The 16093-nt window shown below is 34.8% G+C and overlaps 1 protein-coding gene across 2 annotated transcripts in view; it reads left to right on the top strand.

Moving 5' to 3' along the window:
- The window catches only part of RTKN2 (rhotekin 2), a 76577-nt gene that overhangs the window by 45486 nt on the left and 14998 nt on the right, over positions 1–16093 (top strand). For both annotated transcript variants that reach the window (XM_059397489.1, XM_059397488.1), the window contains 2 exons: positions 7124–7230; positions 8155–8286. In XM_059397489.1, coding sequence (XP_059253472.1) covers positions 7124–7230; positions 8155–8286 — 239 coding nt within the window. The remainder of the gene's footprint in view (positions 1–7123; positions 7231–8154; positions 8287–16093) is intronic.

Raw genomic sequence — 16093 nt, 5'->3', positions numbered from 1 at the left:
CATGGTACTGGCATAAAAACAGACCCATAGACCAGTGGAACAGAGTAGAGAGCCCAGATATGGACCCTCAACTCTATGGTCAAATAATCTTCGACAAAACAGGAAAAATATACAGTGGAAAAAAAAGACAGTCTTTTCAATAAATGGTTCTGGGAAAACTGGACAGCTATATGTAGAAGAATGAAACTCGACCATTCTCTTACACCGTACACAAAGATAAACTTGAAATGGATAAAAGACCTCAACACGAAACAGGAATCCATCAGAATCCTAGAGGAGAGCATAGGCAGTAACCTCTTCGATATCAGCCACAGCAACTTCTTTCAAGATATGTCTCCAAAGGCAAAGGAAACAAAAACAAAAATGAACTTTTGGGACTTCATCAAGATCAAAAGCTTCTGCACAGCAAAGGAAACAGTCAACAAAATAAAGAGGCAACTCCTTTAACTTCTTAAAATTACTGATTGGTGTCTTCGTTAGTTCTGGACAAAAATCTCACTTTTCTATTCAGAGAGCCTCTGTTCCATTCTCTTGCTTTTCTCCTAGCATTCCTGTTAAACCTGTCCATCTTTCTGGCTTTATCATCTATGTTTCTTACTCTTTGTGATGTATTTTTCGTCTTTTAGTCTGTCTTTAATGCTTTTCTGGGTTGTTTTATGAACTATCTTCTATTTCCCTTATTCTCTCTGCAGCTCTGTCTGATCTGCAGTTAAACCTATATACCAAGAGTTCTTCATTTCTGTTCTTATATTTCCCAGCTCTAGAAGTTTCTTTTTGACTTTTTCAGGTTTGCTTGGGAACTTTGTATTTCTTGCATGCATTGTCAGTATTATTGTTTAGGTTTTTAGTGAATAGCCTGTTTTATAGTCTATGACTAATAATTCAGACATATAATGTTTTTCTGGGTCTATTTCTGTTGTCTTTTTCTACTGGTTCTCATGATGTCTCAATTCCTTGAATGTCTTCATGCACTTGTCATTATAATCTAAAGTTTACATACAGGAATAAATTGATGCTTAATGTTTCTGTTTGCTTCTGGCAGGCACCTGGGGGAACTATTAGTCTAGGCCCGCTTTATCCAAAGATCATGTCTGAGTTTCTCTGAACCCGTCCTATCCCCCACTTCTAGGCATTGAGAATCCTGAGCTTGGATTATTTCTTGTTCACCACTACCATTGGTGATTCCTTCAGGATATGAGCCTAGCATGGGGAGGATCTCCCATTAACTACTTACATTGTTCAGTCCCTAGAATTTGATTTCTGTTCTGCTTCCTTATCTTGCAGGATCATTAAATCATAAATTCAGATTTGCTGGGATTGGCAAATGCTCTCAAGACAAACACAGCTTCTGTGCTCACTTAACTCACTCGTTCTCATTTATCATATTTGTACTGGTAACTTCTTATGGTCTTGTTACCTCTTTGTTGCTCTGGGAAAATTTTTTGAGATATTTGATTCAGCATTTTCAGTACTTTTTAGTGGTAACTTCTTATGGTCTTGTTATCATATTTGTACTGGTAACTTCTTATGGTCTTGTTACCTCTTTGTTGCTCTGGGAAAATTTTTTGAGATATTTGATTCAGCATTTTCAGTACTTTTTAGTGGGAAGATTGATCTGAACAATCTAGCCTCTCATCACCCAAACCTTGAAGTCTGTAATAGTATAAGCATTAATAATTTTATCAGAAAATCTGGCAAATGGAGTTTATCATTTCATTTGTGTCAGTTCTCTAGAATTATCAATATTGCCATCATATGATGAGGGTCTATTATGCAGCAGACACTGTTCTGTGAAATATTATTCAGCCTTAAAAAGGAATAAAATTCTGCAGTATGTGGCAACATGAATGCACCTTGAGGACATCATGCTAACTGAAATAGTCACGAAGGACAGATACTGCCTGATTCCACTTAGATGTGGTAGCTAAAATAGAGTCAAAGAAGCAGGAGTAGAATGGTAGCTACCAGGGGCAAGAAGGAGTTGCTAATTAACGGGTATAAAATTTCAGGTATGCAAGATGGATAAGCCCTAGAGATCTGCTGTACAATGTACTACTGCCTATTGTTAAAAGTACTGTATTGTGCACTAGAAATCTGGTTAGAAGATAGATCTCCTGTTAGGTGTTCTTATCACAACAAAATGTAAATAAATAAACACTTCACATCAGTTTTCATTCCTACTATCTGTGAGATGTATCTATCAAAAAACATTACAATGAAATGATTTATAGTCTGGACTGTGGAGCCTTCAGCCTTGGACTCTTATTCTAGTCCTACCACTGGCTAGCTCTGTGACCTTCACAAGTTCCTCATTTTACTGTCATTTACATTTTATAGATGGGTGACTTGCAGCATAGAGAACATAACTTGCTATATCATATAGCTAGCAAGTGAATGAGCCAGAGTTTAAATAATCCAGGACAGGCTGTGCTCTTCTTGTTCTGCTTTCTGGTCAGGGATGATGACTGCTAAAGCACCTACAGACTCAAAACACTGTGATGTGTGAATAATGGAATTGATATGAAAAGCTCCATTCTTTCAACCAAATCATCTGAAAAGTTGTGGAAAGGAATACAATTCATAAAGGAAGCATTAATTTAGCAGTGATTCCTCAGTTGCCTTCAGTGTTCTGTAAGATATTACTAGATTCTTATTTAATAAAATGCTCATAAGGCAGATCAGCATGGGAACTGTGCAGCATGGCTCTGTTTTAGAGAAACACAATCCAGACCAACACATTAAAGACTGTGAGAAGACTTATGCTTAAAATAACAACACCCAAAAACTGTTGACTTTGAAACTTGGGGGCTCCACAGAAAAAAATTTTAAGAAATAGTAACCTCTATGCCTCTTTATGTAATATATATGTATATTCTTAGGAGTGTGTGTAAATTAAAATTTTGGAAATCAGTCATTATTTGAAAAAGAAGAAATATTGTAACTTAAAGGAAACAATTTTATCCAGAAAAAAGCCATCCTCAAATTTATTCATTACTTTAAATCTATGTTAATACAATGGGTTTTCCTAAATAAGGTTATGTCAGTGTCTATAAAATCAAGTGGAAATACGAGATTTTTAAAAATTTATAACTCAGTTTTATTATTCTTGATCATTGAAAGGAAAAGCTAAAATGATATCTTTATCATCAAGAAATTTTTATGCTTTTTATAAAACAATGAAACCACATTGTGAAGATTGACTCACACGGAACTGAGATGTTATCTGGATTCTTTCCCTTGCCTGTGTTTTGTTTTTGTTGTTGCTGTCATTTTTAAACACCATTTTGTTCCCCATTTGAAACTACAAATGAATTAGATAAAATCTTTAAATAGTGAAAAGTCAAATTGCTTTTTCACTTCCTGTTTCATCTTGTTCTAATGCCGCCTTGGTTAGAAAAGAAGAATTAAGTAATTTGATTAGATATGTTGCACAAGGATGGAGCAGCTCTGAAAATGGATAGGGTGTGGTTTTGAGAGTGAGACTGCCCTGGATTTGAAATTACGAGAAGCAGCTACTGTGTGACAGACATAATGATAGATGCCATTTACACTTTATCTAACTTGGTTTTCACAATAACCCTCCTACCTAAGAAGGTAGTATTTTTAAAAATGAAGACTTGATACTCAGCTAAGTGAAGTGACTAGCCTAGATGCCATATTTCTTTTCAGAAGTCAGGAGAAGCAGCTGTGACTTTGCTTCATTCCACAGGGGTCCTGAACTGTAAAGAAACCTAGGTTAGAAGGGACAGGTGATTGCGATGTGGTAAGAGGTCTGTAGAAAAAGGAATTTTACACCCAGTATCCCTTTTTAAGGACTGCATTCAGGAAGAAACTATTTTTCTCTGCATGCTATGAAACCTAACCTTATTTTACCAGAGAAGCCCATTGTTACATGTGGTATTTAGGTTCCAGACACATTATTGATTGGATAAATTCTAAGAACTCATCTGAAAAACTAATCATCATTTACGATTCTATTTTTTTGGAAAGTACATCCTAACTTAAATACAACAAGCTTACTGATATTTGGAACATAAGGCATTCATAAATCTGGGATTACTATATAAAGAAATTTACTTTCAAACCTTAAATTCACAAATCACAAAGTTGATTTCAGATGTATTACTCAGATGCCTGCTTATATACAATTTTTATTTCATTTCCTGCCTATTTTAAGAAGGGAGATGCTCACATATTTATTTATTTATGCCTGTGTTTTGGAATCATTGTCTTTGTTGTATTTATGCATTTATTTCTCCCAGGTCAAACCCTTTATTTCTGAATGATAGCAGCTTTACCAAGATATTAATAAAAAAAGATTTTAATAGTGCCAGGTAATTTGTTGTGCTCTATTCTATAGTAGAATTATGAACAAGCAGGTTGTTAAAAACTTTTTTGTTTTACTTTGTATACTTCATTTAGGCCGGTCTTTTTCATGTAACTGATGTGCCAAACCTTGGCATGGCATCTATATATTATATAATAGTATTTTTACCTAAAAAGTTTTATTTCCCAGAGTTAAGACTTTTGGGTCAGTAATAGTGAGAGCCATTGGCTAACCATTTTATAGTCATTACCAACAGGGATGCAGTAAAAACTTTGAAAATCATTTTTGTGTGGTTAAGGGTGGGCAAAGGGTCATATATTGAGTTTTTATTTATGCCCTAACACACAGAATTATGTAAATGTGAAGGCTCAATGCCTACCTCACACTACATTGAAAGTAATATCTTAATGTTCTTTGAACTTTTTTAAACAATTGCAAACTTACAGAAAGTTACAAGTCAAATGTCAAGATCTTCCCCCTCAAAATACATGAAAGCAAGTTGTTTACATGGTTCTCCATTACCCTAAATATATTAATATGTATTTCCTACTAACAGGACATCGACTACATCACTACCACTTACCAAGTCAGGAAATGAATATTACTACATTACAACCATTTAATCCTGAGACCCTATTAAAATGTTGCTTATTGTCCCAATAATGTCTTTCATGACAAAAGGATCCAGTGCAGACCCATCCAAATCATACATTACATTTAATTATCATGCTTCTTTCAGTTTCTTTTAAACTGGACCAGTTTTTCTGTCCTTTTTTTTTTTCATTTATAACCTTGACATTTTTAAACATCATGGTCAGTTATTTTGTAGAAGGTCCTTAAATTTGGGTTTGTCTGATGTTTTCTTGAGATTTAGGATATACATCTTTGGCAGAAATTGATGCTAAGTTCTCATTGCATTCTGTCAAATGGCATATAATTTGATTATGATTTTCACTTTGAACATTTGATTAGTGTGGTGTCTACCCACCATCTCTACTGTAAAAATTTGCAATTAATACCTATTTTGTGAGGAAGAGGGGAGTGTCTTGAAACTCTGTAAGTGTATTTCTTATTGGCCTTTCAGTTTACTCGTTGATTTATTTACTCATTTATTTATTTATATCAGTATGGACTCATGTTTTCCTATTTTATTCTGTTGATATTGTTTATTATAAGGTTCAGATTGTCTCCAGTTTGGCCAATGGGAGCACATTCAAGATGGGTTCTGATGTTTTTTTGATAGTATTCTCATCATTCATTGAGTAGTTCTTGCTTTATGGTGTAACAAGATATTTCAGGCTCATCAGGTACTTTCTGAGCCCCAACCTTGGAACCACTTATTTCTCCAAGGAATGCCGGTTCTTTTGTAAAGGAAATAATATTTAGAAGACATAGTCTGTGCTCTAGGTCCACTCATTGGTATTAGAGCACTACTGTTGCTTTCCCCAGGCCCTCTCAGTGGACATAGCTACTCTTATGTGCATATGGTGTCTTATATTTTTTAATCTGTATGTTGGAAACCATGAGTCCACACCAGTGCCTCCAGTTCTAATCCCAACAGTGCAGAGTTCATTCTACACATTTTTAAACTCCTCTTTCTGACAGAGAGAAAATGGTGTTCTATTTCCTTTAATGCATTTTCCTTGATCAGTCTTCCTGAAAGCAACCATTCTATCTCCTCTGTATGGATGCTCTCTTCTCCTTGCTTGAGCTCTGACTCCTCATTCTAGGTTGTCCCTTGCCCCATGTGGACATTCCTTACCTTGCTGAGGCTTATACAGCCTACATAGGCCTGTTCTTCCTCAAGGTTTAAGTTCCCATGCCTGGCTGTCCTTTCCTAAGCCCCATGTGGACACCCCCCCTCAGCCTGCCTGTGCTCTGACACCCCATGCCCTGTGCCTCTTCTCAGATGTCCTTCTCACTGCGCTCTGCCACACTGTTCTGGGTCACTGAATTATGGATTATGTCCTCACTGCTCTCAAACTCTGACTCCCATGGCTGAATCATCTGCCAAATGTGTAAACTCTCCTTATCCTTTGGATTCTGATACCTCACACTGGGCAGCCACACCATGTAGATGCTCCTCATTCTGCTTGGGCCTTGACCCCCCACCCCAGGCAACACCTGAGGAGAGATTGTCCCAGGTCATCTACCTTCCTCAGCCCATTCGGGCTCTGACACCTCGTGCCTGGCAGCTCTCCTACTCGCCCTCATCCTGCCTGGCTGTCCCCTTGCTCTGGCACACTGCAGCTCCTCCCACAGCCCCAGGCACAGATGCCCATCTTTGTGGGCTCCACCTAATGTTCAGTAAGGGAAGGGGAAGAAGAGCCAAAAGGCTTATTAAGTATTATCATGAAATTGTATTCTGAAATGTTTTATTTAGAGGATCACTTTGCTAGCTAATATAATGAAAATCAGAGCAAAAAGTAGAATTTGATGTACAAAAATCATTTTATTAGATTTTTTTTGTATAAGGTAAGTTTACTTATATGCCCTGAACTATCTCCATCGATTAAATACTTTAAGATCAAATGAGAGATCAAGAAACTAAAAGTTCTATGTCTATTCTAGGTGAAAGCATTTATAAACTGTCAGTTTAATATTATCCTGTCTACTTTCTCATATTTGATTTTGTCATTAACTATGGCACTGGTATTTGAGTAGGATGAACTTTTACATATGTTCTTACGTAAAGCAAAAAAAAAAAAAAAAAATTGCAAAAAGAAAAAAAAATGTATAATGACCTTAAATAAACATGTTTATAACTGGATTTTATTTTCTATCTTGTTTAAATAGAGGAGTCTTCATTTTGGCTTCCCTTATATGGCAACATGTGCTGCCGCCTAGTCGCACAGCCAGCTTGTATGGCTGAGGATGCATTTGCAGGATTTCTTAATCAGCAGGTTGGAGGACTTTACATATTGTACAATTATAACTGCAATCTAGATTTTAATATACTAGCAATTGTTTTGCCTTCCGATAATAAGTATTTTTTAAAGTCTTTTAAATGGTATTTTTCTCCATGTTCGACATAGAATGGGGGTGGGGGGTGAAGGGGCTGAGGGTGAGAAGGTGGGAAGGGGAGGGGTCCAGTGCAGTTTTGATGGCTAAGGAGCTACCTCTCCAGGTTCCTCGGCTTCATAACAGCAGGAACAGGATAATCAGCTGCAGAGGACTCCTTGTGGAAGCAGATGAGGACTGTTCCACACCTTTCACAGAAAGGCCTTTCTGGCAAACAGCTTTTGGCACAGTTTTAGGTCTCTAGACTTCCAAAGCTGCCTCTGTGCCACCTACTCCTGATTTATTTATAACCCGACTTATTTATAGTCAGTAAATAATTAATTATGGGCTTCAGTGAATCAATAACTTTTTTTTAAAGATTCCATTAAGTGGAAAGAAAATTTGCATTCTTAAAGGGTAGTCAACATTTTCTAGTGTTCTGAGAATAGTAAGGGAAAATTATATTTTGAATTTTGAGTTATTTTTATATATTTTTGCATCATTAGATGGATTGCTGTGGAATTTTAAGCACTAATTTTGAATAGACTAGCTTTTCTAAAACTGCATTGATTTATGATTTTATGTGTGTAAAAGTTATGTGGTAATTATTGCCTCCATTTTGCTTAATGTTTTTGAGAATTTCAAACCTTTCTGTGATATTAACTTCCTCTGATTTTGAACTGTTGACTTACTGTACACTAAATTAATGGGTAACTCTATCACATCTAAATTTTTTTAATTAATAACTTTAATAATTGAAGTATTTTGTTGAATTTAATGATGATAAATAATGATTAAGGTTAATGGCTTCTTGAATTTTTTTTCAGCAAATGGAAGAAAACCTAATTAGTTGGAGAAGGTTGTATTGTGTTTTAAGAGGGGGTAAACTCTATTGCTTTTATTCTCCCCAAGAAATTGAAGCTAAAGTGGAACCAGCTTTGGTAGTGTCCATTAACAAGGTAAATAAAATGTTATTTTAAAAATAAAGATACAACATTTTGTAAAGTTTGTTCTTTTCTATACAATTCACATTGTTACCATTTTATGGATAAAAGAGAAGGGCTGCTAAAATAGATTAGTTCAGGAGTACATGGGTGGTTCAGTTGGTTAAGCATCTACTTTCATCTCAGGTCATGATCCCAGGATCCTGGAATTGAGCACTGAGTAGGGCTCCCTGCTTAGCGACGAGCCTGCTTCTCTCTCTCCTTCCTGCTTGTGCTCTCTCTCTCTTGCTATCTCTGTCTCACTCTTCCAAATAAATAAGTAAAACCTTAAAAAAAATAAAAATAAAAAGTTAAAAAAATAGGTCAGTTCATAAAGATAAATTAATCTTATTGTTTTTCTTCCATTTCAGAGCTTATCTGGTAAAGGAAGTACTGTATATTTCCTAAGAAAACAAAGTAATTGGAAATCTATACCAGTGAACACGTTTTAAAACAGAGAATGCAACTTCACATTAATATTTAAATTTTTCATGAATTTATTTAAGAGATTATAAACGTAAATTGTTAGCTCATGTTACGACGATACTTTTTGTAGTTAATATTCAAATGATCCCATGAAAAGACATTCCTGAGAATACTTCCTGCTTTCTTATGGGATTGATGGGCAGTTGTCTATCCTTGTGTCAAAACAGGAAAGCCTGACCCCTCCCCCTCTGCCACACACATATGCACAAAAGCAAACACACACACACACACACACACACACATTTACCCCATCATCTTAAATTTATCTTCATCTGTTATCCAAGCCTTGTTCTCCCTCCCCCACCCACCCTTTTTGGCATTCCTACTCTGGAGTACTTTAATGGCATTTCTAGAGCAGAATATCATGTTTTCTATCCATAGCTTGTACTTAATTGTTTCTAGTTCTTTTACTTTGCTTGCTTTTGGAGTGGTTGAATTGAAGGCTATGGTAAAGTATGAGTCGTCACATCTGTTAACTACATGTTCTTTTCTTTTTGTAATTGTACATGTTCTACTTGACTTTAAATTATCTTTTGAAAAAAACATAAAGTTGTATGTCCTGAGAAACACATGTATACTAGTTTGCTAATCTATATGGATTTGAGTTAATTTCTCTGATCTTTTCCAGTAATAACATTTGGTCTGTTTCCATCCTGCTTTTAGAAATGATACTGATTTTTCTTAACGGAAATTCTTTAGTGAGACCTTTAAATTAAGTCAACTTAATTTATCTGTTCTGTATATTAGGAAGATTACTGTTACTCTTAAATAATAAACATCAAAGTTATAACATGATGAATTTATTTAGGGTTAGATAATTAGGTTTATGAAAGTATATTTTTATTATTGAAAAAGTGATATAATTTTTTCATTACTTGCCAATGTTTTGTTTTGTTTATACAGTATCCACTTTTCCCTACCTTTTGAAAATTTCAGATGTGCAGAAAAGTTGAAAGAATAGAATAATGGTCAGCAGTATACTTCTCACCTGGATTTTTCAGCTGTTGTTAATATTTTCCCATATTTGCTTTCTCTTTAAGTAGTTTGAGATTTTTTTTTCAGAACCATTTGAAAGTAAGTAGCAAACAGCATAACGTTTCTTCCCTAAAATATTTCAACAGCGTTTCTCCTAAAAACAAGGACATTTCTTTTATAACCATAATATTATTACCACACTCAAAAAATCTACTGTCGATAAAATAATATCTAATATAAACAACAAATTATCCCAATTGTCCCTATAGTGTTCTTTCTAATGTTTGTTTATTGTTTGATCCCAGACTCCCATCAGGGACCACAAATTGGCAGCTGGTCACCATGTATTTTGATTGTTTCCTTTTTATCTAAATTGGACCCATCACTCACTGCCTCTTTTTCTTTTTTTGTCTTTTATTATATTGACATTTTGGAGAAGTCCATGCCAGTCCCCATATCTGTTTTTGACTAATTGTTTCATAAGATTCAGGTAGATGTTTTTGACAAGAATTCTGCATAGATGATTCTGTCTAAACTGTTTTTCACTAGGTACCTAGGTAGTAAAAATGGAATTTGCTTATATGTTGCCCAATAGAATAAAAATCATCCTGAAAATAATTAAAATGTAATCTAAAAAGGATATTTTAAAATTCATTTATTTTATTTGAAAACTCTTTTAAAGGTATTCATTTTACCATATCAGTCCTTTATGGCAGACAGAGCCAGTAAGTCAGCTCTGTTTTATAGGTATGTTATTTCTGTTTTATAAGTGAAAAAACAGACTCACAGATCAGATAGAACTTGTCTAGCTAGTAAGTAAAATTATATGGCTCACTGTTTTTCTATTTCCTCACAGACATACTGCTAGACTAGATCTGGAAGACAAAATTAGACTTTTTCCTATCTCCGTACCCACTCTGAATAAGTTTTGAAAGTAAGAAGTATCTCTGAAATGAGGTTGTGAGCCTGAAGCCACAGTTTCTACCTCTAGGCAATGGTATAGATATGTGTTGAATCTTTAGCATTTAAATGTAAGAGGGAAGTTATAGTGGAACCCCACTGTTACTGTAGCCAGGGTATCTGTATTTTCGACAAGAAAGTCTGATGACAAGGGTGTAATTCCAGAAAAGCAGTTAACAGTGTTTACATGGCCCAGCTGAATTGACCTTTTTTCAGTTGACTCATTTTTCCTTGTGGTAATAAAAGCTGATGGCCTGGTGACTGATACAATTTGGTAGTCAATCAGCTCCATTATTAAGATGACTGAAATCACCATACTTAGAAATCCCAGTGGTGGTTTCACAATTGACCATTACAATTTCACAGGAAAATGATTAATCTAGTAATTTGTATAGACTTGACCTTCGACTTGGGGACAACATGGGCTGTATTTGACCCTGAGGACTGATGACATAAATTGTCATTGTGCGTGACTTTTGTCTCAAGTACAAAAGAGGATTTTTAAGATTACACCATGAAATAAGGGTTGGGTTGAGAAGGTTAATAGAATTTAGTCGCTGATCTCAAAGACTGAACTGATACCAAGGTGTTCCATTCTCTAGTGTTGTGATGTTGCTATCTTCATTTTTCTCTGGGCTGATTCCTGCTCTCTCTCTGTAGCAGCACTCCTGTTGGCAGTTCCTACCCCCACTTCGGGTTTCCCTTGAACCCTTCCATTCACCTGAAAACTGTTTTTTTTTTTCTAATTTTTTTATAAACATATAATATATTTTTATCCCCAGGGGTACAGGTCTGTGAATCGCCAGGTTTACACACGTCACAGCACTCACCATAGCAAATACCCTCCCCAATGTCCATAATCCCACCTCCCTTCTCCCAACCCCTCCTCCCCCCAGCAACCCTCAGTTTGTTTTGTGATATTAAGAGTCACTTTTGGTTTGTCTCCCTCCCAATCCCATCTTGTTTCATTTATTCTTCTCCTACCCCCTTAACCCCCCATGTTGCATCACAACTTCCTCATATCAGGGAGATCCTATGACAGTTGTCTTTCTCCGATTGACTTATTTCACTAAGCATGATACCCTCTAGTTCCATCCACATTGTCGCAAATGGCAAGATTTCATTTCTTTTGATGGCTGCATAGTATTCCATTGTGTATATATACCACATCTTCTTTATCTATTCATCTGTTTGGACATCTAGGTTCTTTCCATAGTTTGGCTATTATATAGACATTGCTGCTATAAACATTCGGGTGCACGTGCCCCTTCGGATCACTACGTTTGTGTTCAAAATGTTGAAAATAGAACTACCCTATGACCCAGCAATTGCACTACTGGGTATTTACCTTGAAAACTGTTCTTTAGCGGCAAACACCCTGGTTTCCTTATTTAAATATGACTATTTCTATCAAGAATTCTATTTGTTTCTTCTGTAAGCCTGGATGCTGTGTAGTTATATCTTCTATTAAAGTCATTTTTACTTATTTTTTTTTACTTATTATTTTTTACTTATTTTTTTTCTCAACTTAGCCAATGATTCAGATTTATGGAGAAGTTGAAACAATACTAGAGGGACACTCATGCCACCTGGATTCAGCAGTTTCTCTTGCTGTCCAGTTTGCTTTATCTCTAGGTGTTCTTCTTGGGGGGAATTGAAGCTCTTTGTATTTTGTTTTTTATTTGTTTTATGATGATATAGCTTACATAAAATAAAATTTACCAGTTGTAAGTGTACAATTTGGTAACTTCGACAAATAATATATGGTTGTGTAATCATTACTACACGCTTTGAATTATAGGTTTTTTTAATCATTTCTGTGAGAACATTTAAGTTCTATTCTCTTCACAAATTTCACTTATACAGTAGTCATCAACAATAGTCACTTTCAGACCTTATTTGTCTTATAGCTGTCAGCCTATAAAGCCTCTTACCTACATTTTTTGCTGACCCATTTGAATATGTCTCCAACATTGACACTTCATCCCTGAATATTTCAATATGCAACTATAAAAAATAGGAAACTCTAAAATGAAAGTGTGTGAGTGTGTTTGTGTGTATAAATGAAATTACAGTACCATTATCACAGCTAGCCAAATGAACAGTAATTATCTTACATCATCTAATAACCCAGCCCATATTCACATTTCCCCATTTTCCCTAAGATGTCCTTTTAAAAGCTTTTGCTTTCAATCTAGGAATGTTCAAGGATTATGCATTCTTAAACTGTAAATTAGGTCTAGAGGCTTGATTAGATTCATTCTAAACACTATTTACAAGCATGTTTCATGCATGATGACAAATACTTTATAGGGCATTCTGTTCAGAGGCACATGATGTCAGGTTGTCTCATTATTGCCAGTGTCACATTTAATGACTTGGTTAAGGTGGTGCCCCTAACTCTCTCCAGCATAAAGGTAAGTTTTCCTCTTTACTATTAGCAGGTAGTCAGTGAGGTGATAGTTTGGCACTGTGTGAATATCTTTGTTGTCCAATAGTCTTTCACATAATGGTTTTAGTAACCTGATTGCCCTTGTCTGAATTGCTTATTACACTGGAGATTGCATATGTTATTTTCATAATATCCCTCATTCTACACGTGTTAGCTGGCATTCTTTTGTAAAGAAGGACTTTTTTTCATCAAGTAGGAATGAATCCCAGTCCCTCCTGAAAAGGCAGGATGAAAGCTTACTTTTAATTACCAATTTTCAGAGTAAGGAGTTGGTATTACATACTGGTCTTATACTGATATTGGCAGTAGGTATTAGAGCAGTATTACTCCCTCCAGAAGAAGCAAATGAGTGTTGTGTCTGTTATGTTCTTCCCGTATTAATGATAAACTCATAGATTTTCATTTATTCAATGTTTTAAATTACTTGGTTTTTAAATATAAGGTAGATGTTTTCATTTTTTGGCTTACTTTGGAAATTTCTAAGGATACATGTATTAGTATATTCTCAAATAAACAAGATCTTTGATAAATGCCAACTTGGTATTTTCTGATCTGTAGAGCTGGTAAGCACCAAATAAAACTTAAAGAATAGTGGTTTTGTTTCAGTTTTTAGTATATTTTTGATCTTGGGTCTCTAAGATCTTTTTATGCTTAATAATGTTAAATATTAAAGAACAAATCAGAATTTTTTTTATTTTGGTTGGCTTCTCTCATGATTTAGAAAATAATAATTTTGTTTAATGCCACTTTAAAAATTATGTAAAAATATAAATTTGGCAGTTGCTAAGGTATATAAATAATAGTTTCTTATTTTGATCACAGGATCTGTTTTCTAACTATAATTTTTATTCTTCTAAATAGCATTTCCTATAAAGCTAAGTCAGTTTATTAATTTTCATAGGGAGCCATCTGTGGAAAGAGTCACATTAAGGAAAGAAAAGCCTAAGCTATTTCCCTCCCCTTTCAATCCAAATTTGAAAGGATGGTTTACTTCAAAGTGATTGCTTCAACTTCAAAAAAACTTCCCTATTAATGTTCTTGAGCAAAACATTCCCAATCAGGGGTATTTAACAGAGCCACTATAGAATCTTCTATACATTGCAGAAAACATTTTATTAGCTAAAGTTTTATCCATTGCCAGTGGGGTGGGGAGTGGGATGGAAAAGTAGTGTGGGTTTTTGCGATCAAAAGTCTTTTCTTGCTTTAAATACTATATATCACTTTAATAACTAGTAAAAGTTATGCTAAACAAATCAGTATCACTACTTGGTGTTGTAAACTTTTGTTAAATTGTCTTGAAACTGCTTTTAGCCATTATGTTTGTCATGGACCCTAGCAAGCAAGATTATTATGAAGCACAGGGGATTTTTTTTCTGATTATGTTAGTCCTTTAATGTCCCAGTCCTACCAATGATTTAGATTGTCCTTCATTAAATACAGAAAAAATAATTATTTAAACAAGTCTTTTCCTTTAGGAGTTTACATCTGATTATTAATAGACATAAATTGAAAAGAATTATGTCGCACTAATACTAATCCTTCCTAAAGCTTGGTTTAATTTATGGTTATGGTTTATGTATTTCAAACATTTCTTGCAATATATTGTGAAGGTATACTTTCTTTGTCATTAGAGTATATATAAGGTATAAAGCTAGTTTTTGGCCAGCAAAATTTTGTTTTCATGCCTGATTAACAAAACTTTAGACCAACCACCTTTCAAATAACACATTTATTCTTACAGCATGTTTATGAGGAAACTGTGAGTTAAATAGTGCTATCTCTGCCTTATAGGTAGGAAAGCAGGTGCTTAGTTTTTTGTACTTGTATTTTATTTTCAATTTTTGAGGGGAAAAATTCAAAGATAATCTATATAGAGAAGGGTAGAAATAAACCTCTTTCTGCCCTCACACATTGCCCCCACCATAGAATTATTTTGAAGCAAATCCTGGAGACTATATGATTTTACTTGTAAATTTAACAATTATACTTTAGAAAAATATATAGTCATATATATAGTTTTTCAATATATCATCAAGAATTCAGTGTTTAGATTTCCCAGTCTTGTAATTTTTAGATTAGTTTTTGAATCAGGATTTTGAAATAAGGGTTTATATTGCAGTTAATTGATTTGGTCTCTTAAATCTCTAAATCTGTTAGAGTGCTCTAGCATCCTCATGTTCTCTCTCGCTCTCTCTCTGTCATACACACACACATACACACACACTCTCTCTTTCTCTCTTTTTCACACACAATTTGTTGAAGAAATTGGGTCATTTATCCTACAGAGTTTTCCATAGTCTGGATTTTGTTATCTGCATCTTTGAGTTGTCTTTTTCCTTTTTCCTTTCTGTTTTTGGTTGGTTGGTTGGTGGTTGGTTGGTTAGTAACAATATGTCTTAGGAAATATTGTGTACTTTGTTGGGAGGCATTTAAAGATTTTTTTTTTTTTTTTTGAGAGAGAGAGAGAGGGAGAGAGAGTCTGAAGCAGACTCTGCACTGAGTGTGGAGCCTGACATGGGGCTGATCTCACAACCACAAGATCATAACCTGAGCCCATACCGAGAGTTTGATGCTTAACCAGCAGAACCAGCCAGACACCCCATATTGGGAAACATTTAATATGTCTGAGTCTTCTAGTCAGATTAACATCCACAGATGAGCATTGTTTAGATCCTTTATTTCATTAGGGATTGCAAACTGGTGATATTTTAATATTCTTCATTTATTAGCTGGGAAATTTCAACTGTGTCACCTATTGGGTTGAAGTACAATTCTTATAGGGAACACAGAATAAAGACTTTAAATAGTTACCAAAATAGTGAGGTGGTTCCCTTAGCATCCTTCAAAAGTGACAAGTGAGTTCATTTTAAATATTATTCTGAATTAATAGATTTAAAGACTTCATAGTCT

This window comes from Mustela nigripes, chromosome 4 (genome assembly GCF_022355385.1).
Source record: "Mustela nigripes isolate SB6536 chromosome 4, MUSNIG.SB6536, whole genome shotgun sequence".
In the NCBI taxonomy this organism is placed as follows: Eukaryota; Metazoa; Chordata; class Mammalia; order Carnivora; family Mustelidae; genus Mustela; species Mustela nigripes.
Note: the sequence above shows the minus strand (reverse complement) of the source record. Positions and strands in the feature narration are given on the sequence as shown.